Source organism: Otolemur garnettii, unplaced genomic scaffold (genome assembly GCF_000181295.1).
Source record: "Otolemur garnettii isolate 467f Iridium unplaced genomic scaffold, OtoGar3 scaffold00006, whole genome shotgun sequence".
NCBI lineage: Eukaryota > Metazoa > Chordata > Mammalia > Primates > Galagidae > Otolemur > Otolemur garnettii.
The window spans coordinates 34,146,574-34,172,018 of NW_003852401.1; the positions used below are offsets into that span (position 1 = coordinate 34,146,574).

Consider the following 25,445-nt stretch of genomic DNA (forward strand, 5'->3'; position numbering starts at 1 on the left):
TGGGCTAAAGTGATTCTCTTGCCTCAGCCTCCCAAGTACCTGGGACTATAGCCGTCTGCCACAATGTCTGGCTATTTTTAGAAATGAGGTCTCACTCTGGCTCAGGCTAGTTTCAAACTCCTCAGCTTAAGCAATCCACTCGCCTTGGCCTCCCAGAGTACTGGGATTACAGGTGTTAGCCCCCATGCCTGGCCAGTAGAAAGGGGTATTTTATATACAACCATATATGGGAAGAACTTTCAACATGGAAAAAGCAGGTGAATATAAGTGGTTAATATTGCTGTTACATAGGATAAGACAATAAAACAAAAACATGTGTCCTGAGGCCTGATGAGTTACTTATTCTATTTACAAGATTATGAAATTCTTAAAGTGGCTAATCACGAATGTTGCGGAAACACACAGCTAATCCAAAACATTTGGCATTGTTTTTAAGGTGTTCTAGGAGCAAGAGGGTGGAGGATGAGGGGCACCACATCTATCATGCTAATATTTTACTTAAGCTAATGTATAAATTTTGTTGCTTTGAGAATACATTTGTTGAAGAACCATGTGCCAAGTGAGAGCTACCATCAGATTCAATGTCTGCTTCTAGATAGACGATTCAGAAAGTAGGTTGTCCATTTATGCAGAATCAGGAATTTATTGGGCAGATAGTGTTTACTGGATATTGTAGATGGATAGTATCGATGAAGCAGGACCTCATGGCTGGGAGTGGTGGCTCACACCTGTAATCCTAGCACTTTGGGAGGCCAAGGAGGGAGAATCCCTTGACCTCTGGCATTCAAGACCAGCCTGAGCAAGAATGGAACCCAGTTTCTACAAAAATTAAAAATTTAGCTATGTGTGGTGGTGTGCACCTGTAGTCCCAGCACTCAGGAGGGTGGGGCAGGAGTAGCACTGGAGCACAGGAGTTTGAAGTTGCAGTAAGCTGTGATGACATCACTGTACTCTTGCCTGGGAGACAGAGCAAGACCCTGTTTCAAAAACAAAAGCAAAAATATGAAGCAGGACCTCAAGAGAAGACACTGATGATTTAATACAAATAAGGCCTTGTTTTATAAATTGAGCATATCTACAGATAAATTATGGTGCTATTTGGGACTATTTTATTTATCTTTCCTGTGCTCAATGAACTCTCAATTGAGCTTGATAAAAAATAACATTTTTCTATGAGGATATCTGTTGAGCTACCTAGACATTTGACTTGAAAAGAAGAAGGAAAGTAGGTTCTACTCTTTATGATTGGAGAGATGGATTGAAAACTTAGAAATCATTATTGGCCCTTCTATATGGGAAGAAGAAGCTGAGACGATATCATCCCCACAAAGTAGAATACGGTAGGACCTAAGGAGAAGATGCCCTTGCAGTTGTTAGTATGCATACCACCTGTGGATTTTTAGCTTTGAAGCTTTGCTTAGTTGTGAAGTGAACTGAGGTTTTGTCAAAATAACGCGTTTGCCTCCTTTTTGAACATAGCTTCATCGGTCCCTCTTGGTAGCCACTTTATCACCTGTTGAACTGAGTTGGCTGTGAGCAGGGCGAGGACTAGATTCTAATTCAGGTTGGAGTGGGGCTCATTTCTGCCAAGCTCTGCTTCTGGTGTCAGGGCTGTATTTTGAGAATCACTGATTTATGGATTTGTACTTATTTCAAGATAGTTATGTTAGGTGTGTAGCTAATAGCACTTAGGAGACTCTGAGCCATTTATGCCTTTTCGTCTTTGTTTCCAAATTACCACCTGTTGTTTTTCAGAGTTTCCGATAGTTCCAAATGACTCGATCATGTAGCATAACCATTTGTATTTTTTTCTGTGACTAAAATGGTCATGTTAGTGGAAAGCAATTCTCTACCATGCAATGTGGAAATACTGTATTTCATTTATTTTATAAAAGGAAAGCTTTACATATTGTAAATGATTTTCAAGGTTGCTATTTGCAATGTGTAATTCCAAATGTTGATGTGGTTGCCATGGCATCATGAAGTTCTTCAATTGAATAATGCCAGTTTGATAATATATTTTAATCTAAACAACTTTGTAACTTTTTGCTTTTCCTTTTGCATTACCTTTCCAACTAGCTCCCTTGGTGACTGGGCTTTTTTCTTATGGCCTTTTGTTTTAAAATCAGGTTTATTGAGGTGTCAATTTGCATACAATAAAATTCACTGTATAGTTCTGTAAGTTTTGATAAAGGTGTATAATTGTATGACCACCACCATAATAAGGGTGCAGAAAAATTCCATTGCCCCTAGTGCTGGGCAGTGCCTATGGCTCAGTGGGTAAGGCGCCAGCCTCATATACCGAGGGTGGCAGGTTCAAGCCCAGGCCCATCCTAACTGCTACAAAAAAAATAGCTGGGCATTGTGGTGGGTGCCTATGGTGCCAGCTACTTGGGAGGCTGAGACAAGAGAATCGCCTAAGCCCAGGAGTTGGAGGTTGATGTGAGCTGTGACACCATGGCACTCTACCAAGGGCAACAAAGTGAGACTCTATCTCAAAAACAAACAAACAAAAATTTCATAGTGCTGTTTTGTAAGCAGCCCTTGTCCCATTTCCATCTTTTTCTGACTATCTTGTCTCTTCCAGAATGTCATATAAAATGGAATATGATGTGGCCTTTTGAGTCTGCTTTCTTTCCCTTGTTATAATGCACTCGAGATTCATCCCTGATTGCTCAATCAGTAATTTGTTCCTTTTTGTTGACTAGTAGTATTCCATTGTATGGAGGTACGGTTTGTTTCTCTGTTCACCAATTGTAGGGCCTGAGTTTCCAGTTTTTGGTGATTATGACTAACACTGCAATAACATTTATATACAAGTTTTAGAGTGAATATCATTGTTTAGTTTGTGAGGGGAAAATAATTAGGAATAGGACTTCTGGGTCTTATAATAAGTGAATATTTAATTTTGTAAGAAACTGCCAAACTATTTTCCAAGTACAGTTTCCAAGAACCTCTATACGTTCACCACCCAAGGGACAAATTGTCAACATACAGAAGTGGTCAACATAAGACAGTAAGCCTACTGTGCTGATACACACATGTGGTACATGTCCAGTGTATGAAGATTAGGTCAACCTAAGGAGGTAGTCAATGTAGGGAGGTGGTCAACTATGGGGGTTCTAGTGTATTCCTATCAACAAGGTATGAATGTTCTACCTACCCCATATTCTCACCATCATTTGATATTGCTACTTAAAAAATTTTTAATCTGTCCTAATAGATGATATCTGTGACTTCTTCATAATATCACATACCAATAGTGTCCCTTACTGGCTAAGCTTCAGGAGTCATAAAAATAGAACTCACCCTTGCATCTGCCTAGTTGTAGAACTTCACATATGGCTCACCCCCTTTTGCTTTCCCATTATCTACAGAAGCTACTGCTGTTTCCCTGCTCTGGACCCAGTTTTGTGGTCATTACTGGGCAAGTATAATCTGCTAATACCCAGACAGACCAAGATGAGGACAAATGAACAAGGCATCTCTGAATAGTCATTAGCAAAGATAGGCGGGGAGCTTCTTCTCCTAATAGAGTTTTTAATACATTGACTGCTACTCTAGAAAAAAATTTTCCTTGGAGCTACAGTGTTTTATTAGGTCAAGATAGGTCAAGGGACACGTGAGTTATATTATCTTCATGAGGCCCAAAGCTCAAAAATAGCCAAAATTAAATAGAACTCATATGGCAGTTAATGTGTTAAACTGAGGGGGACAAAGGCCATCAAGTACCCTGAGTCTTAAGCTGAGCCTTTCAGCTCCTGATGGCCTTTGTCTCTATTACGTATTTTTAATCCTCACAGCTTCTGTACTCTGAATCTTCCCCTTTAAGAATAAAATGGATTATTTAAAATGCTGTAGAGCTCAAAATAGCTTCTGTTTACTAACATGATAAAACACTGGAAATTTTGGATCTGGTTATACTAAATATGTTTTCCTAAATTGTTTTGAGGGGAGAGGGCTTTTGAAATCATTAAAGGAAGAAACAAAAGAACAAAAAATTCCACTTACATTAATTTTAAAGTCAAATTAATTAGAGCTTTTTCCCATGTAAGCTTATTTTAGTTAAGTAAATAGGAATATTTGAATGGAGGTCCCAGTATTCAAGGTAAATGGTTCTATTTCTACAGAATGAGACGGATGGATTAGAATAATGGTTCTTCATATTGGCTACATATTAGAACCACCTAGAAAGTTTTTAAAAAGAAAATGCTGATGCCCTGGCTTTACCTGAGACCAGTGTTATTCAACATTTTTATTGGCATACTTGAGCCTATAGTACTCAGCACACTTAAATTATGTTGCTAAAAAAAAAAAAGAGTAAAAAAAGAATAGGCAATTGAAACAAAACCAAAAATACATTACTGATCAAACTAAAAAGCTTCTGCACAGACAAGAACACAGTAAGTAAAGCAAGTAATAGCCAAGTCATAGAAGAAGCCCAAGTGCCCATTGACCCATGAATGGATTAATAAATTGTGGTATATGTACAACATGGAATATTATGCAGCCTTAAAAACGATGGAGACTTTACCTCTTTTATATTTACATGGATGGAAGTGGAACATATCCTACTTAGTAAAGTATCTCAAGAATGGAGGAAAAAGTATCCAGTGTACTCAGTACTATTAAACCAATTTACAATCACTCACACTTTAATAAGAAGAATAGATTATAACTATGGCCCAGGATGAAGGAGAGGGGATGGAAGGGGAGGAGGGAGGTCAGATGGAAGGAGGGTGAATGGTGGGATCACACCTATGGTGCATATTGCAAGGGTACATGTCAGATCTATTAAGTATGGAGTACAAATGTCTTAACACAATAATTAAATAAATGAGGTGAGGGATATTTTAACCAGTACCATGTAAGCATTCCAAATTATATATGAAATCAACACATTGTACCCCATGATCGCATTAATGTATACATGATCTACCTGTTTATGATTTAAACAACAATAACAACAACAACAACAACAAAGAATACTTATTGTGCTTTGGACTTCTATTGAAAATAATTTAATTAATGATCTTTAAAAATTTTCATGGCACACCAGCTAAAAACTTACTGACCTAAGTCAGAGTCGCTAGTGTAGGTGTTGGGGGTAGTCCTGGCATCAATAATTTTTAAGTGCCAGTTGTAATTTTAATGTGTAGCCAAGGTTGAGAATCACTGGACCTAATGAGAAAATGTATAATTCTAGGATGTAATTCTAGCAGTGTTTTCCATATATGAAAACGTATACTATTTTCTGGTTTTTTTTTTTTAAATGTATGTGGAAATGCTTCAAGTTGCTAAGATGATCAGTAATGAAAGGCGAACAGATCTCTGTGTATCCTATGTGTACTCTCTCTCAGCCTCTCTTGGGCTCTTGTTTTCATTTGTTGTGTGTGTCTTATAAGCAGGTGGAATAGCTTAAATACTAAACAATAATTTCTTTTAGTTTCTCCAAAAATTATTTACAGATGAGTTCTTAGAAAATTTTTAGAGGAAATACCAGACTATAAATAACAATAATAAATGTTCTTATCTGAGGAATATAGTACAAGGATTAAGGATATAATTGTTCATTTTGGACAAAAATAAAGAAAATAAAAGCCTAAGGTCATTTCTAGGTCATACTTAAATTACTGTTACAGATATGTTTTAAGTTTAGTGTTGAAGCCAATCCTTATCAGTAGTACATCAATATGAAAATTTATTTGCATACTCTTGGGAAAAATATTCTGATTCGCTAGAGAAGACATAAATTTGAAACTTGCAGTTGACACAGTGGGGTTGACAGACTCAAGTCAGGACGTTATCTTCATGTCAGCAGGGACTTTGGTTCACTCTGTCTGCAATGTCTGGGGATCACTTTTTGGCACATAGTACATGGTAAATACATGAATGTCTAGACAGGCTATAAATGCATCAAGTAGATAATAAAAAATGTAACTCAACATTTGACAGAAATGTAAATCTCTATCATTTACATTTAAGAAATTAGAATACAGAATGGAGGAGAGCCAGGTTAAGAAGTGTACTGAGGATTATTTAGTGCTTTCTGCTAAAAATATCCCAATTTTAAGTTACTGTATTAGAAGTACATTGCCAAGAGAAGCCATGGTTATCATGGACTCTGTCGTAGCTCCCCTATACCTGGAGGTGAGATGTGTTTTGTTCTGGCCTGAAAGTCTATTGGAGAGATGTTACAGATGGTTTGTCTAGGGGAAGCAACCTGAGAAGGCTTGTTACATGAGGAAAACATGGAGAAACTTGAATGTTAAGCCAGGAACAAGGAAGACCCAGTAGGGACATGTTGACTATTTGGCATTTGGAAGAGGGATGACACTCTTGGGTTGTAGAAGACTAATGACAGTCTTGAGCAAGGAATAGTAACTGGATTCAGGCTAACAAATTCAACTTCTAACAAATGGGCTGCCTTAGAAAATTCCAGTTAGAAGAATGGATTTCTGTATCTAATAGGGAAATGTAGGCTAAAATCTTCCTAAAGTCTGTTCCAACTCTGAGATTCTGTGATTTGCTTTCAGGTAAATCTTATGTCGTTTGTGAATAGTGGAATAGATCATAGCAGAACAGACCAGGTTCACTTGAACCTGGGAAAATCTGGTCCTCGTTCTATTTGCTGTCTTAACTTTCCTTGGTGAAATTATTGTGTCTATTCTTTGTTGCTCGGAGTTCAGAACCAAGATGTTTTTCATTACCTGCTTTTTAAGATGAAGATTTAGATTCTCTGCATTCTGCTCGGGTGGCTTTAGAATAAAATAAAAAGGCATCATATTGGTGAGGGTGAGAACGTGAGATGGGGTAGAGATGGCACTTGAGCATGAGCATAGAATCACATGTGGTGCTACAAAATCCTTTGAATAAATTTTAAATAAAATCCAAGCACTGTGTCCAGAAAAAGCCTAGAGTTTTAGAGTCAAACTGACCTGGTTTCACATACTAGCTTGGACACTTCCTCAGTTGGTCATGCTGTTTAACCTCTCTAGAATTTAGACTCAGTTTCCTTGCCATATCACGCCTATGGTTCATCCTATAAGGGTACATGTGAATCTCTCTAAATGTAGAATATAAATGTCTTAACACGGTAAGTAAGAAAAGGACATGAAGGCTATGTTAACCAGCTGGATGAAAGTATTTCAAATTGTATATACAAACAGTACACTGTACCCCATGATAGTATTAATGTACACTGCTATGATTTAATAAAAAAATTATAATTCTCCCTCCTGTTGCAGGGTTATTGGGAAGATGAGATAGGATGGAGGAAAGCTTGCACTAAGTGGGAGCCTTAATTCATTAGTGCTAATTACACAGTGGCTTTGTGTAGGCAAGACATTCATTAGTTGATGTTTTTCTGGACAAATGGCTGTATTTTGGACTTAGTTTGTTTTGAGGATCCATTGATATCATGCTAACCAAATGCTCAGTGGAGTACCTGGCCAGTATTAAACACTATTATTATAGTGGTATAGCTATTTGGAAAGTGATAACAGAACACCCAGAGTCCTGAAAATTATGAAGAATAAAAAAGGCTCTAAATACAAATAGTTGGAGTTACTAGTTCTACCTTGCATTCGTTACCTATTACTGCTGTATCAAATTACTACAAATTTAGTGGCTTCAGTATCTGACAGTTTCGGTGACCGGAAGTCCTAACTAAAATCTAGGTGCCAACAGGATCGTGTTCCTTCTGGAGATTCTGGAGGAGATACCATTTCCATGCCTTTTCCAGCTTCTGGAGACTGTCTGTATTCCTGGGATTCTGGCCCTTCCCACCATCTTCAGAGCCAGGAGCATAGCATTTTCAAATCACTCTCTGATCTCTGCTTCTGCCCTCTCCTTCTCTAACTTCGCTGCCTCCTCTTCCTTTATCTCTTGTGATGATATTAAGCCCTCAGATAATCCAGGATAATCTCCCCATCTCAAGATCTTTAACTTAATCGCATCTGATTAAGTCCCTTTTGCTATATACAAGGTAACATATTTATAGGTTCTGGGGATTTGGATGTAGACATTTGAGGGGCCTAGTTAATCAGCCTACCACATACCTACATTTCTTAAGAGATTATATATCTGAAATCATAGTGATTATTCATCTTTCCTTGAACATCTACATGTTAAAAAAAATTGTTGTAATGATTTTGGTCTGAATTCGGGCCCTCTACTGGCATTCTCTGAAGAGCGCAAATGCTGAGCCTGAACCTGAAGGAATGTAGGAAAAAATCACAAAGATTCTGTGAATAATTAACTTGAAACTTTTTGTGTCATTGTGTGGCATGCCATGGTCCAGTGGCAATAGCATCTACAAAACTTAGTGCCAGGGTATTGTGCTTGTTTAACTTAAAATACCCCCTTGAGCCTTACAGTGCAGGTGTATCTTAAGTTTCCTGCGGTCAGAGGTAGAGACAGGTAGGGAGATCAGACTTCTTGCCCCCACAGAATAGAGGAATGAGCTCTCTCCTACCCTTGGAGACACATGGCAGCACTCTCTTTTTGTTATCTGTTCAAAAGAAAGTACCTTCCCTTTGTATAATTCTTTGAAAGATAGTTTTCTGGATGATAATTGAGATCTCTGGGTAGTTATCATTGTAAGTTCATCCTTAGAAACTTTTTTCTTTTAAACATCTTTTACAGTAGTTAAGAGACACTGGAATTAGGCTGCCCGTCATCGACCTTAGTTCCCAACTTTGTGTAAACCAAGGCAGGTTCTTAAACTTAGTGAGATTCTGCTTTCTTGTATATAAAAACAGGGATAATGATACCTGTTGTGAGGCTACGGTGAACTCCATAAATATTAGCAGTTGATCAGATCTCTGCATTTCTGCCTTCTGATTTAATATTTTTAAATTAATTTAGTAGCCTTCTAAATATTTTTGTTAAATGATTTCAATAAGTCATTAACTCTGATGGGATGAGAGAAGGGAATAAGAAATAGACAGACTTTGGTGGTTAGTGGTTGTTGGTGATAAGTTATGAATTTCAGATATATTTATATGTGGTGTTTCATTTATTCATTCATCAGTTATTAAGTATAAAGTGTGACTTGCATTGTCAATGGTCTACACAAAAACGGCTGTGAAAGGATAAATAAGAAACCTTCTCTAAGGTGTAGAGAGACTGCCCACTGTTGTTTTGAGTTCTGCAAGGGCGGGAGCCATTGATTCATTCATTCTTTCATTCAGCACATTATTCGATGTGCCTGGCACTGTTTACAGGAGCTAAGGCTAATCCAACACTGAATAAACCAAACATCTCTGCCCATGTGATGCTACCAATCTAGTGAGGGAAGACAACAAATGAGACAAATAGAAAGAATATAGATGATATTAGGCGTGATAAGTGTTACAGAGAAAGGCGTGGGGAACCTCCAGCTCCAAGGCCACATGTGGCCCTTCACATTCCCAAGTGCAGCCTCTCCACTGAATCTAAACTTCACAGAATAAATCCCTCCATTTAAAGGATTTGTTTTGTAAAATTTGACTTCAGTCAAAGGGCTGCATTCAATGATCCAGAAGGCCAATGTGGCCCCAAGGCCAGAGGTTGTCCACCCCCAAGTGAGGAAGTGAGTCACAGTGATTTTCCGGGGGACATTCCAGGCAGAGGAAAACAGGTGCGGTACAGTCAATGGCGGAGGAAAGCAATCGTGGGCTCTTCTCTGTGAGTCTCCTTTGAATGTTAGGGAGTCTGGAGCACAGAAGGCGAATAGTTAAAATTATTTTTAAACATTCTCATGTTTAGGGAAGCTCTAAGGAAGCGGCTCACTTTACATTTTAATGAAGGGAAAATAGCATATCCAAGGGCTGCCTCCCTAACTTTCTGTTTAGATTGGAAGTGAGTTTAGTGGAAGTTTCCGACTGTTCAGTTCTGGGCATTGGAAAGAGGTTGGTGCCTTGGTTCCTCCTCGTCTCACCTGAGCAGGTAGAAGGAGGTGTGAGCTGGAGGGCAGATTTCAGCTCCAGGTAACTGGGTTCTTCCATTTCTCAATCTCCAACTATTCTGTAGATTGCAGAGAGATAACCAGAAGTCAGAAGAGGGGAATTATTTGTAACTTTTTTTGAAATCACTGACTGTTGAGATACAATTTTGCATATCCCGAAGGCAGCCATTTCTGTATAAAGTTGGATGAGTGCTGACATACGTGTTAATATCTACCCTGTGGTCTGCTGATAAATACTTAACGACAGACTCTTCAGGGAGAAAAGGAAGCCCTGATTTGTGGCCTTTGCCAATTTTTTGGTGATATAGATACTTCCACCGTTGTTGAAGTCGAGTCATCCATCTGATGTTATTGAATATGGTACTGAGAAAAGATGTGGTTGGATTTGGCAAGCCTGGGAGGAGGAGCCAGTTCCCGCACACACCTGTGCCCTGATGGCAGACGCAGAACATACCCCACACGGCTCTCCAGGCCTCTCCCATCATTTCCTAGTCCACACTCAGGCTATCACTGATCTGTTGACTGCCACTATAGATTAGGTTTATTTGTCCTAGAGTTTCTTATTATTGGAATCCTATGGTATGCACTTTCGTGTGTCAGCAGGATATTTTGCAGTTTATCCACGTTGCTTTATGTATCCATAGCCTGTTCCTTTTCATTGCTTTTTATTGCTGGGTAGCATTCTGTCATATGGATATATCATAAGATATTTGTCCGTTCACCTATTGATGGACATTGGCATTGTTTTTCAGCTTGGGGCTATGATTACAAAAATCCTACAAACATTTGCCTGTGAGTTTTGTTTGGAAAGAATGTTTTCATTTCTTTTAGGTAAGTACCTGGAAATGAAATATCTCTAGATCACAAGAAAGATGTTAGGTTTCATCAGAAATTGCCAAACAGTCTTCCCAAGACGTTGAACCATAGCAATGTATGAGAGTTCTGATGCTTTTGAATCTCATTAAAAATTGGTATTATGAGTCTTGTTAATTTTAGCCATTCTAGTATGTGTACATTGCTATTGTGATTTTATTTTTTATTTTATTTTATTTTTTTGTTGCAGTTTGGCCGGGGCCGGGTTTGAACTCACCACCCTCAGTATATGGGGTCGGCGCCCTACTCACTGAGCCACAGCTGCTGCCCTGCTATTATGATTTTAATTTGCATTGCAGTTGAGCATCTTGTCACACGCTTACTGGCTATTTGTATGTCTTCTTTTGTGACATGGCCTTTTGTATTTTTGCCCTTTTTTTTGGCTAGTATTTTTGAATAATGGAAGGAAGTAACTCAAAAAAGAGTACAGAATTTGTAGAAATCTATAAATTGAAGAGGGCAGAAGAAACACATGGCAGATAAGCAGCCTGAGAAAACTGACTTGTTCATCAAAATGACTGTAGCGTTAGTGACCTTGGTGCTCCATATGTAGGTGACCAACTGTCCTAGTTTGCCTGGGACTGTCTCAAATTCAGTGCTGAAAAACCCTATGTCCCAGGAAATTACTCAGTCTTGGCCAAACCCTCTGTGGAATGTAGGTTGGTCAGGCTGGGGCAGTATATGGAAAAGGAAGCTACAGACTCTATGCAGGGTGTTATTAGACTGGTGGGGGTTTTAGCTGCAAGCTCAGGTGAAACTATTAGTGGTGCATGAATTCTGAAAGGCCACACAGCTCCGCATTAGAGCAAAGCCAATAGAAAATGTGGATCTCCACTCTCTGTTCAAGTCAATAGCTCACTTGTGATATGAGAATCTAAGGACACTGGGAAGGTTCCCTCCTGCTGCTAGGAAAAAAAAAAAATCAACAGAAAACTCCAGTGGTGGATTTTTGAAATTACAAGCCCCATAGGTTCTTCTATAGCATAAATTTTAGTTTTCTGATCAAATGTCATTATCTGGAGAAGAATTGAAACATTGCACCTTACCAGTCATTTACACCTTAGTATAAAATACAAAGCCTTTATGAAGAACAAACTTTGATTTGAGAAAGGATAGTGGTAGGAAAATCTGGGTGCAAGGATGAGGAGTTACCAGTAAGGAAGAAAAAGTGCAAGAAACCTGACAGAATAAAGAACAAAAGAATAAATCCATTGACTTAGTGTTGTACACAGAGTTATGTTGCTAGGCAGGGAAGAGTGTTTTTGTGTGATTGCACAGAAGAGGCGCTTATGAGGGCCAAGAGGGAGGAAATAATTCTCTTTCTTTTATGTGGTGTTAAAGAAAAAGCTGGGCTTTGAAATATTTGCTATTGATTTTATACTTCATATACTCCTGTTGTCCCTGATTTATTTATAAGATGTCTCCATGTTAGTTGTGTATGGTTCCTTGTGTTAGCCTTTGTTGCTATTGCCTAACATAAACACAGTCATCTTTTGTTTTACATTACCCCCGAGAAGCTAGATGGAATGCCTGCTTATAGAAAACATTACTACTCTGTTTCCTCACATTGTCTTTCTTTTGAGTAACTCCCAGGATGTTGTGATGTTTTTCTTCTTAATGTTTATTAAATGCCCACCGCGTGCTTGGTGCTGTTGAAAGAATATAAAAGACATAATCCTTGCCAATCCTTGCCAATCCATGCATATTAATAGACGAGACACATGGACATACTTGTAAGTATTTGTGTATATATACAAAACCCTAGAAGGTTATTTTGTTTGGATTGGGCGGAATAATTGAACTAATGCTTACTACCCCCTGTCTGTTATCTTGCAACTGAAACAGACAAAAAGTATAGAGATGTTCAGGACCATAACCTTTGCAGAGATGGTAATTAAAATAGAATTAAACTATTTTTGCTGAAATTAGCCTTAATTTGATAGTTCTTTGAGATTCTTAATTAGAAAGTTTGAACCACTTGTATGTAATGTTAGTAACTCAAGGATTCTCATTCAGCAGTCTTTTCTGAGACCCTGTTCTGTGTCAAGCCATGTTGCAGGAGCGGGGACATAAAATAGTGAACAGAAAGGATGTGATCCTACTTCAGTGGCACATACAGGTGGGGACATAGATATTAAACCAGGTGTAATGGCAGGTACATATTCTGATTGCGGGAGATGATATAATAAATGAAGTTGACCTCATTCGGGGAGTTTCCATAGCAAGACTTACTACTGGAGATGAGACAAGGAAGGAGGAAGAGGAGTGCAGGTGGCGGTAGGGAGGGTGCCGCAGGTGGAGGGAGCAGGGAGTGTATGACACAGTCAGGGAACTGAAGGAGCCAGCACAGCCGGAGGCCAGAGTCTAGACAGTGAGGGCAAGTGTGATTTGAGGTGAGGGTAGAGAAGGTGTCTGGGGCAAGTCGTGGAGTCCCTGTGGGTTAGACAAGGATAATGTTTTTAGCCCACCAGTCAGGTAAAGCTTAGAGAATAGTCCTGGCATAGTGTAAATGTTTAATGTGATATTATTCTGATGTACTTTTCAAAACTGACTATATTGAAACATTAAGACTATTATGAAACATTAATAGTCGTGTTAACTCATAGTATTTATTTTAAGAGCAAGGGGAAGCCACTAAAGGATTTGAGGTAGCAGTGTGGCATGAAACTGAAAAATGTGCTTTTGGGAAGCATCATTCAAGCTACTGTGTAGAACACAGAACTGGAGTGGGGGGGGTGTGTGTGTGCAAATGGTTGTGTGAAGACCAGAAGCAACCGTGGGTGTTAGTCTTTCTGTGAAGTTCTTCCTCAGAGAGTCTATGATCCTTTCTACAGGAGCTACTGTATTTACCAAGGAATACACTTGACAAAAGTTACATGAGAAGAAAACCCTAAGCTTTTCAGGATTTTAAGATTTTGTTGGAAAGGATTATGCAGCGACTCCTGAATTCTCCCCTTAGTCCTCTGGAATCTTAAAACTAGTCTGTAAATCCCTCCTTGAAACAGCCTGGGAGGCTGGGGCTGACCCCTGTGCCCTCTTCCTCATTGATTGCTGCTGCTTCAAAGTCCAGGATCACGAGATGAGAGGTTTCTGCAGGGATCTCCCCGCCCATGTTCCCCACTTCTTCTCAAAGTCTGAGATCACTTCATGTAGGTCAGGGAAGTTTCCACTTGAATCAGAAATGTCAGACTTTATACTTTCTTTCCAACTGTAATGATAAGACATTCAGGGACAGTGTAAAGTCCATGAGGAGATGATTTCTAATTGGCATAGAAATGGAGTGGGTTGATGGTTGAAAATGTGATAAAAAGAAGAGAATGAAAAATAAACCTTTTGTCTGAAAAAAATTAGCCTGGGCTAGTGAATTCTTTCTTTCTTTCTTTCAAGTTAGGAAAGCCCAATTTTTGAATTATCCCTATTGGAAAATATCCTGATGGTAGGCTGAACCCATAACTGTTTGGGAGAATTTGCCAAAGGAAGTAAAGTGTCAAGGTCAAAGGATGGAATTTGAGCCCCTCGGTGGTCTTAGAAATTAACTAGTCCCAAGTCCAATTTAATAGAAAAGTCAATGGAGGCTTAGTAAGTACCTGCTATTGCGCTCTGGGAGTGGCCTCTGAAATTAGAACCACGCTCTCCTGTTTTTGTTGTATGGTTCATTTTTCATTCTGCAATCTACATGTTCTAATCGCCTGAGAAAATATGGTTGTTTGGGATTTTGTTAGTTTGTTTTCCCATTGTGGACAAGGACTTACTTTCATTGCCCTCCTAAACAGGCTTTTTAGCTAAGGAAAGGGGTGTGTAAATGAGAAATATGCAATGTTAGAAAATGGATAAGGTAAAGTGTATTGAACTATTTTTACGCTGGAAGCTTAGCTGGTAGGTAGGATGTGTGATTTTTTTATAAATTGCCATTTCATTTGTGGTTTTGTAATAAATGAATACAAACTACGTATTTGTACTGTGTGCAGAAGTCAGGACACAAACTAAGTGGTGTTGTCTTTGTGAATGATCAACTGCCGAAGACGTTTCAAATTAACCATATAAATAATCTAACAAGGTCTTTCATTGTACATTTCTTGGAGCAAACAAAATGCAATGTGTTTTTATAACTAGATGGCTATTTGATTCCTCCCCCCTTTCTCTCACATTTGGATATAGATTGATATAGAATTACTTAAAATGCTGCATATAAATTAAACATTAAAAGGGAGATATGGAGAGGTTAAGCTACCCCATTATAATCTTTAGTTTTGTAGTCACTGCTTCAAGGACACTCCGTTTCAGATCACCAGTCCTTCTTTTGAAAAGTGATCTCCAAGGTTCAGGTAACGTTTAAGCCCAGCCAGCAACTGCATAATTTATGGATCTTTTTGGTTTTGTGTTCTTATTTTAATGGAAAACAGGAAAACAGAAGACCATTTCATACCTTAATGCCTTTCCTCTTTTTCTTTCCCTCCCACCCTGCCTTTGCAGATAGGGGCCCTGAAGGACTACTACCACTTCTACCATAGCAGGACGATTAAAAGGTCAGTTCTCTCCAGTAGAGGAACCCACAGTTTCATTTCAATGGAACCTAAGGTAAGAAGAACCCATCGGGTGGGAACCAAACTTTTGCATTTTTCATTGGTGGTAACACACTAGGAGCTGATGGCCAGCATGAAAGCTCAAATTTCTAGAGCTGTAATAGTATCTTTTGGTCCAGTGTCTGTGCTTCCTTTTTAGACAAAAATAGGCAATGGCTTGATTTTTGACTGACGTGCTAATATCACCCCGTTTGTACAGCAGTGCAGGGGTATCCACAGATATGGGTTCTAGTGGAGACACTGGAGGACATGGGGCGGGGAAGTGGTAAGAATACCATGCTTCCCATCCATTTGCATGTAGATCTGAGGGTCTGTGAGCCTCATAGAAGGCAGGGTTTCTTCTAGAACCCTTAAGTCAGGGCACGTTACCATGAATCCTCCAGATCTTACCCAGCACTGAGAGACCCACATCTCTAGCAGCCCAAGGATTAGACCAGGTCTGGGACAGGAAGGACACCAAGCAGAGAAGGGGTAGAAGCTGGCTCCTGCGCTTGGGGCCTCATCAGGTATCTTTCTTGCATCAGGTCCTTTTGGGTTGTACAGAAAACATGCCCCAGGGAGAGCTTGGAAGGAAGTATGATATGCCGAGCTTCTCCTGTTATGGGGATGTGGGGGCAGCTTTGAAATGGGGCATGGGGAGCTGATGGGTGTTAGGGGCAAACTAATAGAGACAGCTAAGACTCTGAGGTCAAAGTAAATACCTGTCCTTACTAACTTAGTTGGAGGAAGGAACAGACTTCTGACAGTGAACTAAAAGGCTTCTTGGAGTGTCAGGAAAAGAAGAGAGGGCCGCTGTATCAACTTGGCCTAGTTCCTCCGCAGGCTCACTGGGTATTTCTGATTGACTGGGGTATTGTGCTTTTTATTCCCCACGATGATTTGGGTTTGCCATTAAAACTCATCTTCACATAAATTGGTAAACAAGTCCAACCAGTGAGCATAACAATCTCAGCTAGAGATTCCTTGAAAATTGTATTCCTATTTATAAAACAAAAAGGCCCTATTTGAATTAATATGCAAATGAGGTTTGCAATTTGGAGTCTTGCCCTTTGCTGTGCGCTGTGGTTTACCTTGTTTAATATTTTCTGCAATATTATGACACAGTGTTCACGATTGTGAAAATGTACCTTGGTGGTTAAAGCAAGCATATCTCTTCTAGGTCCCAATTTTCTGTGGTCATAGGAACATTTCCTAATACTGATACGTCAGTGGCCCCGTGAATTGCATTTTTTCCACTTTTGTCTCTGTTCAAAATTAAATTTTTCTGGAAAAGCTGTCTGTTGGGACATTCCTGAATTGCCTATATTTTCAAAGCAAAGTCTGTTGAACAATTGTTTTGAAGCTTTTTGAACTTTGTTAATTAAAATAATTCCAGTTTTAGACCTCATGGGCAAAGTTAATGTGAATCAGATGAAACCAGCATTAGTTGCTTTGGGAAGTGATAGAAGAATGTAATGAGGCATCGTTTTTATGATGAAGAATTTACCGGATATGGAGCTGTTTCTATCCTTGTTGTTATCTTGGGGCATCTTGATCTCCAATTCTTCTTATCTCAGTGCATCAGATGGCTTATTCTTGATCCAACAGAGGCCTTGGATGCTGGGACACTCAGTACCTAGAATGCATACTCACCTCAGAGGAGCAGGGCTGGTTCAGGCCATCCCAAGGTACATGCTCCATTCCCCTCCTCCTCAGCAAATAGGACCCCTCAGAGGAGGGACAGCCCCTGCTCCCCATTCCAGAGCTTTCTAACCCAGCATCTAGGCAGGAGGACTGCAGTTCTACCAGCTGTGCCAGAGTGTGCACCACCCACTAGAGTTTGCCACAGTTTCTTTCAGATTTCTCTTGTACTTGCTTCATTCATTGGCTATTTCTTGAGCCCCTGTCTTCTGCCAGGCCCTGGGCTTTGGAGAAAAAGCAGTGCTCTAAAGAGTCACCTACAGCAACTTTCAGGGAAGCCTGACTCACATTTGGGGCTGGAGGGCAAAGGACTTGGGAGTCTGCTACAGTCTTTCTTCTTTTCTGCTTCCTTCTCAAAAAGCTTAAACTTACCTAGGTTGTTTTTTCTTTTCTATTCTTTTTTTTTTAAACTTTTCATTTACAGAGAAGTTGCAAAAATTTCACAAAGGATTCTTTATACTCTTCCCAGATTCTCTAAATATTGATTAATGTTACATTTACATATAAATGTAACATTACATATATAATTACATATATTTATTATACGTAATAATATGTTACATAATAATATGTACATACAATTAATATGTTACATATCATCCTTGTTCACCCACTGTCTCTCTCTGGTCTTTAACACACACGTATGTGTATGCATAGACATATTTGCATATAAGTTTTTCTGAACATTTGAAGCAAACAACAGACATAATCCTCCTTCGGCTCTAAATTCTTCACTGTGTATTGATTAAAAATAGGTTCATAACCGTAAGTAAAACAGCACAAATCTAGATATTAACATTTCTTCAATATTATTGTCTAATCTGCAGACTTAATCCAGGTTTCTCTGTTATTTCTTTTTGAGGCCAACAACACATTTAGATTCTGTGTTTCCTAAGCCCTCTTGACTCTGTCCTATTCAGCTTTCTTTTATCTCTTCTCTTGTATGAGCTACCGATTTTTTGAAGAGTATAGGCCAGTCATGTCATAGAGTATTTCTTTTTTCTTTTTTGGCCTGGGCTGGGTTTGAACCCGCCACCTCTGGCATATGGGGCCGGCACCCTACTCCTTTGAGCCACAGGCGCCGCCCCCATAGAGTATTTCTCAACTTTGGTTTATCTCTTTCTTCATGACTGGATTCAGGTTTGGCAAGAATATTTTTGGCAAAAATGCCAGAGAAATAATGTGTTCATCCCAGGGTATTAGAGGGGGAGGCACATGACACAGCTTCTTCATTACTGATGGTGTGAACTTTGATCACGTAGTTGACGTGGTGTCTGCCAGGTTTCTCTACTTTAAAAATACTTCAGCGATCTTGCAGGTTCAAGTCTAGACCACCCCAATAAAGTTAATATCATAATAAAGAGTTACACTTTTTTTGGTTTTTCAATGCATATACCGTTTACACTACATGGTAGTTTATTGTGTGTAAACAGCATTGTCTAAAAAATAATGTACTCATAAAAATTAAAAAATACTTTATTGCTAAAAAAATGCTAGTAGATCATCCGAATCTTCAGCGAGTGATAATCTTTTTGCAGATGGAGGATCTTGCCTAAATGTTGGTGGTTGCTGACTGATCAGGGTGTGGTTGCCAAAAGTTGGGGGGCATGGCAGTTTCTTAAAATACAACAACAATAAAGGTTTGCCACTTTCATTGACTCATTTTTCATGAAAGATTTGCCAGTAGCATGTGGTACTATTTAATAGCATTTTACCCACAGTAGGTAGAACTTTTAAAATTGGAGTCAATTCAGACCCTGCTACGGCTTCGTTCCCTAAGTTAATGTACTATTCTAAATCCTTTGTTGTTATTTCAACAATACTCACCGCGTCTTTATCAGGAGTAGGTTCCAACTCAAGAAACTACTTTATTTATCCATGAGAAGCACCTCCTAATCTGTTCAAGTGTTATTGCAGCAATTTAGTCACATCTTCAGGCTCTACTTCTAATTCTAGTTCTCTTACTATTTCCAGCACATCTTTAGTTACCACTGAAATGTTGGACCCTCAGAGTCATTCTCAAGGGTTGAAATCAACTGCTTCCCAATTCCTGTTAATGTTGCGATTTTGACCTTCTCCCATCAGTCACAAGTTTTCTTAATGGCTCCTATAATAGAATAGTGATTCTTTTCCTGAAGGTTTTCTATTTACTTTGCCCAGATCCATCAGAAGAATCACTATCTATGGCAGCTATAGCCTTACAAAATGCATTTCTTAAATAATACGACTTGAAAGTCAAAATTACTCCTTGATCCTTGGGCTGTGGAATGATGTTGTGTTAGTTGTTAGCAGGCATGAAAACATTAATCTCCTTATGCTTTTCTTTTTTTTTTTTTATTTTTTTTTTTATTTTTTTTATTTTTTTTATTTTTTTATTTTTGTTCATGCATTTTGGCCAGGGCTGGGTTTGAACTCACCACCCTGGGTATATGGGGCTGATACCCTACTCACTGAGCCACAGGCACCACCCTCCTTATGCTTTTCCATCAGCGCTTTTGGGTGATGGGGTGCATTGTCAATGAACAGTAATATTTTGAAAGGAATCTTTTTTTTTTTTTTTTTTTTGAGCATTAGTTCTCCATAGTGGGCTTAATCAGTAAACTACAGCGTAAACAGATGTGCTATCATCCAGGCTTTGTTATTTTATTTATAGAGCACAGGCACAGTAGACTTAGAGTAATTCTTAGAGGGACTCTAAGAATGGTAAATTAGTACGGGCTTCAACTTGAAGTTCCCAGATGCTTTAGTCCAGCCTTTCTCAACCTGTGGGTCGTGACCCCTTTGTAACAATGAAAATACATCCTGCATATCAGATGTTTACATTCTGGTTCATAACAGTAGCAAAAGTATAGCTATGAAGTAGCAACGAAAATAATTTTATGGTTGGGGGTCACCACAACATGAGGAATTGTATTAAAGGGTCGCGGCATTAGGAAGGTTGAGAACCACTGCTTTAGTCCCTAACAAGAGTCAAATTGTCTTCTTACTCTTTGAGGCCAGGCCTTGACTTCCCCTCTCAAGCTGTGAAAGTCCTAGCTGGCATCTTCTTCCAGTAGAAGGTTGTTTCATCTACCCCAAAAATCTGTTTGGTGTACTGTCCCCCCCCCCCCATAAGTGATCTCAGCTAGATCAGCTGGCTAACCTGCTGCAGCTTCTATATCAGCTTCAACTTGCATTTTTATATTATGGGATGGCTTCATCCCTTAAACTTCATGAACCAATTTCTGCTATTTTCAAACTTTTGTCCTGCAGCTTCCTCACCTCAGTCAGCTTTTATAGCATTGAAGAGAGTTGGGGCCTTGCTCTAGGGGAGGCTTTTGGGTTAAGGGAATGTTGTGGCTGGTTTGATCTACCTGGGTCACTAAAACCTTCCTATTAGCAATAAGACTGCTTCTTTTTATCATTCATGTGTTCACTAGAGTAGCCCTTTCAATTTCCTAAAGAACTTTCCCTTTGCATTCACAGATTGGCTAAGTACTGTTGGCATAAGATGTCTAACTTTCGGCCTATCTTGGCTTTCAACCTGCCTTCGCAAGCTTAATTTTTTCTAACTTTTGATTTAAAGTGAGAGATGCGTGACTCTTCCTTTCCCTTGAACACTTAGAGGTCATTGTAGGGTTATTATTGGCCTAATTTCAATATCATTATGTCTCAGGGAAGTAGAGGGGCCTGAGGAGAGGAAGAGACAAGGAAACAGCCGGTTGTTGGAACAGTCAGACCACACCCCATATTTATTGGTCACGTTCGCTGTCTTATACAGATGTGATTTGTGGTACTCCCAAAACAATTACAAGAGTACATCGAAGATCACTGATCACAGATGACCATAACAGGTAGAATAATCATGAAAAAGTTTGAAATATTTTGAGAATTACAAAGAGTGACACCGAGACACCAAGCGTGCTGGTGGACACATGGCACAGACAGGCTTGCTGGATGCAGGGTTGCCACAGACCTGCAATTTGTAAAGAATGTATCTGCAAAGTGCATAAATTGAAGCATGATGGACAAGGCATTGCTGCATTTTCCTGTTAATAAGTGTTCTGTGGGGAAATACTTAAGAGATTATTTCAATTTCTGTGGGCTCATTTTGTATTTTTCATTCCTAGCTACCTTCCTTGGGAGAATGAGGCAAGTTGGTGTGACTTGCTTTCTGAGGCAGGTCTCCTTTTCTTTGACCTTGGCTGTGTGCAGGTGGATGATATGTGTGCCAGAGTGGAGGCACGTGTGTGAGCTTGGACTGTGGGAAATGTCTTTGTGAAAAACATTGGGGATGCAATCTTAAAATTATTTTTGGTCACCACCTTCTTGAAAACACGCATGAATTACAGAAAAAAAAAAAAAAAAACCTATGAAAGAGATCTTGGCTTTTACTGGCATAATAGATCGCAAGGCTCCCCCACCACTTTTGTTTTTATTTAGAGGGTGCCAAAGAAGGAAATACAAAAGTAGCAACATTGTAAAGAGTGACCCCCTTGGCACTAAGAAAATAGCAAGGGTAGCTGGGACACATGAGCCTGAAGAACAAGAATAGCCTTGACTCTCATAGGTTAACATTATGTTATGATTAACTTTTTAAATGACTGGGATTCACAGGCTTCTATCAGCACTAGTGTAGTAATAACACAGTTTTGCAGAAAGTGCTGGTACATTTCACTGCAGTCTGGCCAGCAAGTCCTCCCTTTTTGTTTATATCTTTCTTTTTGCCTGACTAACCTTCCTCCGGCAGACCTAAGCTCAATTTCGGAAATGGTAGTCTGAGTGCACTTTCTCAAACTCTTTTATTAATTTTGTTTATAAATTTTGGCCAGCCACAGTTGTTGTGGTCAAATCGGTGCTATCTGCAGGAGAACATTTATATGTCCTTTAGTTGCCTGTGCAGACGAAGGTCAGGGGCCAAGAGAGGGGGAGCGCAGACAAGATCATTCTTTCGTTCCCTTTTTCCCTACCCCAAAGCAGAAAACGAAAATGCTGAATTCCCTGCTAGAGTAGGGCACACTTGAGTTTTTAAAAATAAAAAAATATAAACTGCCATTTTAACACCCAGGCCCTGCCCATGCATAAATCATGTAAGAATAGTGTCCTCTTTTTCCCAGTGGATTTTATCTTGAAGGTTCAGGCCTATCAGTTTTTTTATCTTTCCCAGTCCTTTTTCTATCTTCAAATCTATTAGAAGTCTATTTTTATAAAAATCTAATCAATAGTCACCTCCTGCCTACGGGTAAGATGGGCACCTGTCCCATCCTGTCCCATCCTGTCCCATCCTGTCTCATCCTGAGTTCATCTCCAGTCTGTCTCATCACATGGATGTGCATGGGTGTGTTTATCATTTGTGAAAAAACTATTCATTAATATTATGTATTGCAGAATGAGAGACTCCTTAGAATTAAAGTTGAGGCTCGGCGCCTATAGCTCAACCGGCTAAGGCGCCAGCCACGTACACCTAAGGTGGCAGGTTCGAATCCCCAGCCTGGACCCGCCAAACAACAATGACGGCTGCAACCAAAAAATAGCCGGGCGTTGTGGCGGGCGCCTGTGGTCCCAGCTACTTGGGAGGCGGAGGCAGGAGACTCGCTTGAGCCCAGGAGTTGGAGGTTGCTGTGAGCTGTAATGCCAGGGCACTCTGCCCAGGGGGACAGCTTGAGGCTCTGTCTCAAAAAAAAAAAAAAAAAGAATTAAAGTTGATTTAGTCTTTTCACTTTGCTCTCTCATGCTTCATACCGTCCATAATCCCCCTAAATGGAATTTTGTCAGACCCATTGAACGTGTCCAGTGACAGGAGCTCACTCCTGGAGAAGGCAAACACTTCTATATGTGAAGAGATTTAGCTTGGTACTCACATAATCTGCTTGCCTATAACTTCTACCCATTGAATCTACTTTTGCCTTTCAGAATTGTATGCAACTTCTACATAATAGCTTTTTAAATATTTGAAGCCCTTTGCTTATTCTCTTGGAGAAGCAATTGTCCTTTTATAAATGTGGCCAGAATTAAGTCCAAGGCTGTAGCTCCTAGAGATACCAGCCGTTTGTTACATTTATCCCTAAGCCATTTCCTCTGAAGGGAATTTAAAGCAGAGCATTCAAGCATCGTACAGTAATACAAGGGTGTAGGAAAAGAATCGGAGGGAAGGAATGAAGTGACTGGAGGTAGTTAGCAGGATCACAGGAAATCAGACCTGTGAAAGACAAATTCAAGTTTTGGACTGATTCAGGTCAGTGCCTGTTGTGCCCAGGATTTGATTTTCAGGCGTCTGGAGTATCATCTCTTTTTGCTGCAGGGGTAAAATTGGTGTGATGAGAAAGTGGAATACAGGAGCCCTTCGTCGTATGTGATGGAAAAGTTCTGCATATCCTCTCCTGATCAGGCAAATCCCATTGCTCTATGGAGTTGCGTTATAATCTGAATAATATTTCCTCTTCACTGCTAATTGTTCTGCAAGTGATCTATAAAGGCAACTAGCACATTAGCTATCTCTTTTCTTAACTTGGAGACTGACTATAAGCTGTTTATAACAGCTAATCTGCTGGGGGAACTGTGGAGGTAAAGAAACCTTATTTCATTAGAATTAAGGACTCAGAGCCAGGCACGGTGGCTTATGCCTATAATCTTAGCACTCTGGGAGGCTGAGGCAGGTACATCTCTTGAGTTCAGGAGTTTGGGACCACCCTGAGCAAGAGCGAGACCCCATCTTACTAAACATAGAAATACTAGCTAGGTCTTGTGGCCGGCGCCTGTAGTCCCACCTACTTGGGAGACTGAGGCGAGGATGGCTTGAGCCCAAGAGTTTGGGGTTGCTGTGAGCTATGATGACACCATTACACTCTACCTAGGTGACAGAGTGAGATTCTGTCTCAAAAAAAAAAAAAAAAAGAAAAGAAAAAAAGAAAGAAGGAAAGGACTCAGAAGTGTCTGAGGTCAATCTGGCCTGGCTCACATGGGTTTTCACAAGTAATATTCCATTTGGTCAGGTGCAGCTTCTAAGTCAGTTTCAGCTGGAGTTCACTTGCTTCCCGCTCAGGCCGCTGCTGCCCCACCTCTCTCCCAGCCTGCCCTCCCTCCACCTGGTGCCCCTGTGTGTTTTCTCTGGCAGGTTAATGTTTTGCTCTTCAGTTTCAAATGTGGTAATGACTTAATGGTGTGACCTTCTTTGTGAAGTACAGTTTTGTAAGTGTAACATAATGCTCCTGGCTTTGTGCTCATCCAGCCTGGGATGATCCCGGTGTGTTTCTGTAGCTTTGTCCTTGTGTTTCTGCTCATTGAGAGTCTGTGTCCTCTCGGGCAGGTGCCTATGGCTTTGTGCCCTTGCTTAGGATGTGTCCTGACCATGGTCATTTCATATTCGCCTCTCTCCATCTCACCAAGTGAATGAAAGTGGTCACTGCACATCTTGAGAAGGCCACGCATCCTTCTGGAAGCAGCATGGGCTTGGATGGGGTGGTGAGCAGAGAGGACATGGATGCGGTAGTCAGGGGGGGATTTGGGGAGCTTTCTTGTTCCAGGCAACCTTCATTACCAAATTTTCACCAGCTGTGAAACTCGACCTTTGTAGCATATTTTTGTGTGTGTGGCATTTAATAGTATTTCTGAGTCTTTGAAAATCCTGTTAGAGTGGGTCTATTCCCAAGGAGAAGCATTTCTGCCCTAGGTTTGCAACATTTTGTACACTTGTGGGGATAAGATCAGGAGGAGTGTGGGTGAGAGCGGAGGAGGGCTGTGGGCGCCGCTTCCAGCGTGTACTCCCTCCCGTCCTTCCTCCCTGTTTCCAGGTCTCTGAAGTATTTGGACACTCCAGGACCAGAGGTGCAGATTATATGTCACTGGGATATCTGATGAGAAAGTTTAGGTCAAATCCCAAATCCCTTGTAGAGAGGAGTAAAGGAAAAACAAAAAAACACACATACACACACACATTTCTCAGCTACTTTGGCGAGGCCGCCACATCCTCATTAGAGAGCACTTGGCAGTGCTTCACGTTGAAGGTCATACATGTGCATGCCTGTACTGCAAGTGCCGGTACCGAGAAGGAGCGAGATGGGGCAGATGCAAAGTCACAAGGTGTAGCACCCTGGCTGAGTGTGAGGCACAGCTGCCACTCAGCTGCAGCCCGCAGCGCTCAGGTTGGTGAGCTGGCTCAGTATTGCCAGTTCAAAAGAACCTGCAAGTCTCAACTTTGACATACCATTTCCCAATTTTAAATGTTGGCAACAAATTCAAAAATTTTTAAATATTTGTGTGGGCCAAAGAAAGCACATCGGATGGGCTTCCCACTTTGTAGACCTCTCAGTTTGGGGGTGTTGGGAGAAGGGGAGGAAGGCAGGAAAGATGGGTCTCAGCACTTTCCTGATTTTCTTCTGGTC

At 40.2% G+C, this 25,445-nt stretch overlaps 1 protein-coding gene across 2 annotated transcripts in view; it reads left to right on the plus strand.

Annotated features, from left to right (window-relative positions):
• Window positions 1-25,445, plus strand: part of PCSK5 (proprotein convertase subtilisin/kexin type 5) — a 430,298-nt gene that overhangs the window by 24,060 nt on the left and 380,793 nt on the right. For both annotated transcript variants that reach the window (XM_012813041.1, XM_012813044.1), the window contains exon 2: window positions 15,296-15,400. In XM_012813041.1, the coding sequence (XP_012668495.1) occupies window positions 15,296-15,400 (105 nt within the window). The remainder of the gene's footprint in view (window positions 1-15,295; window positions 15,401-25,445) is intronic.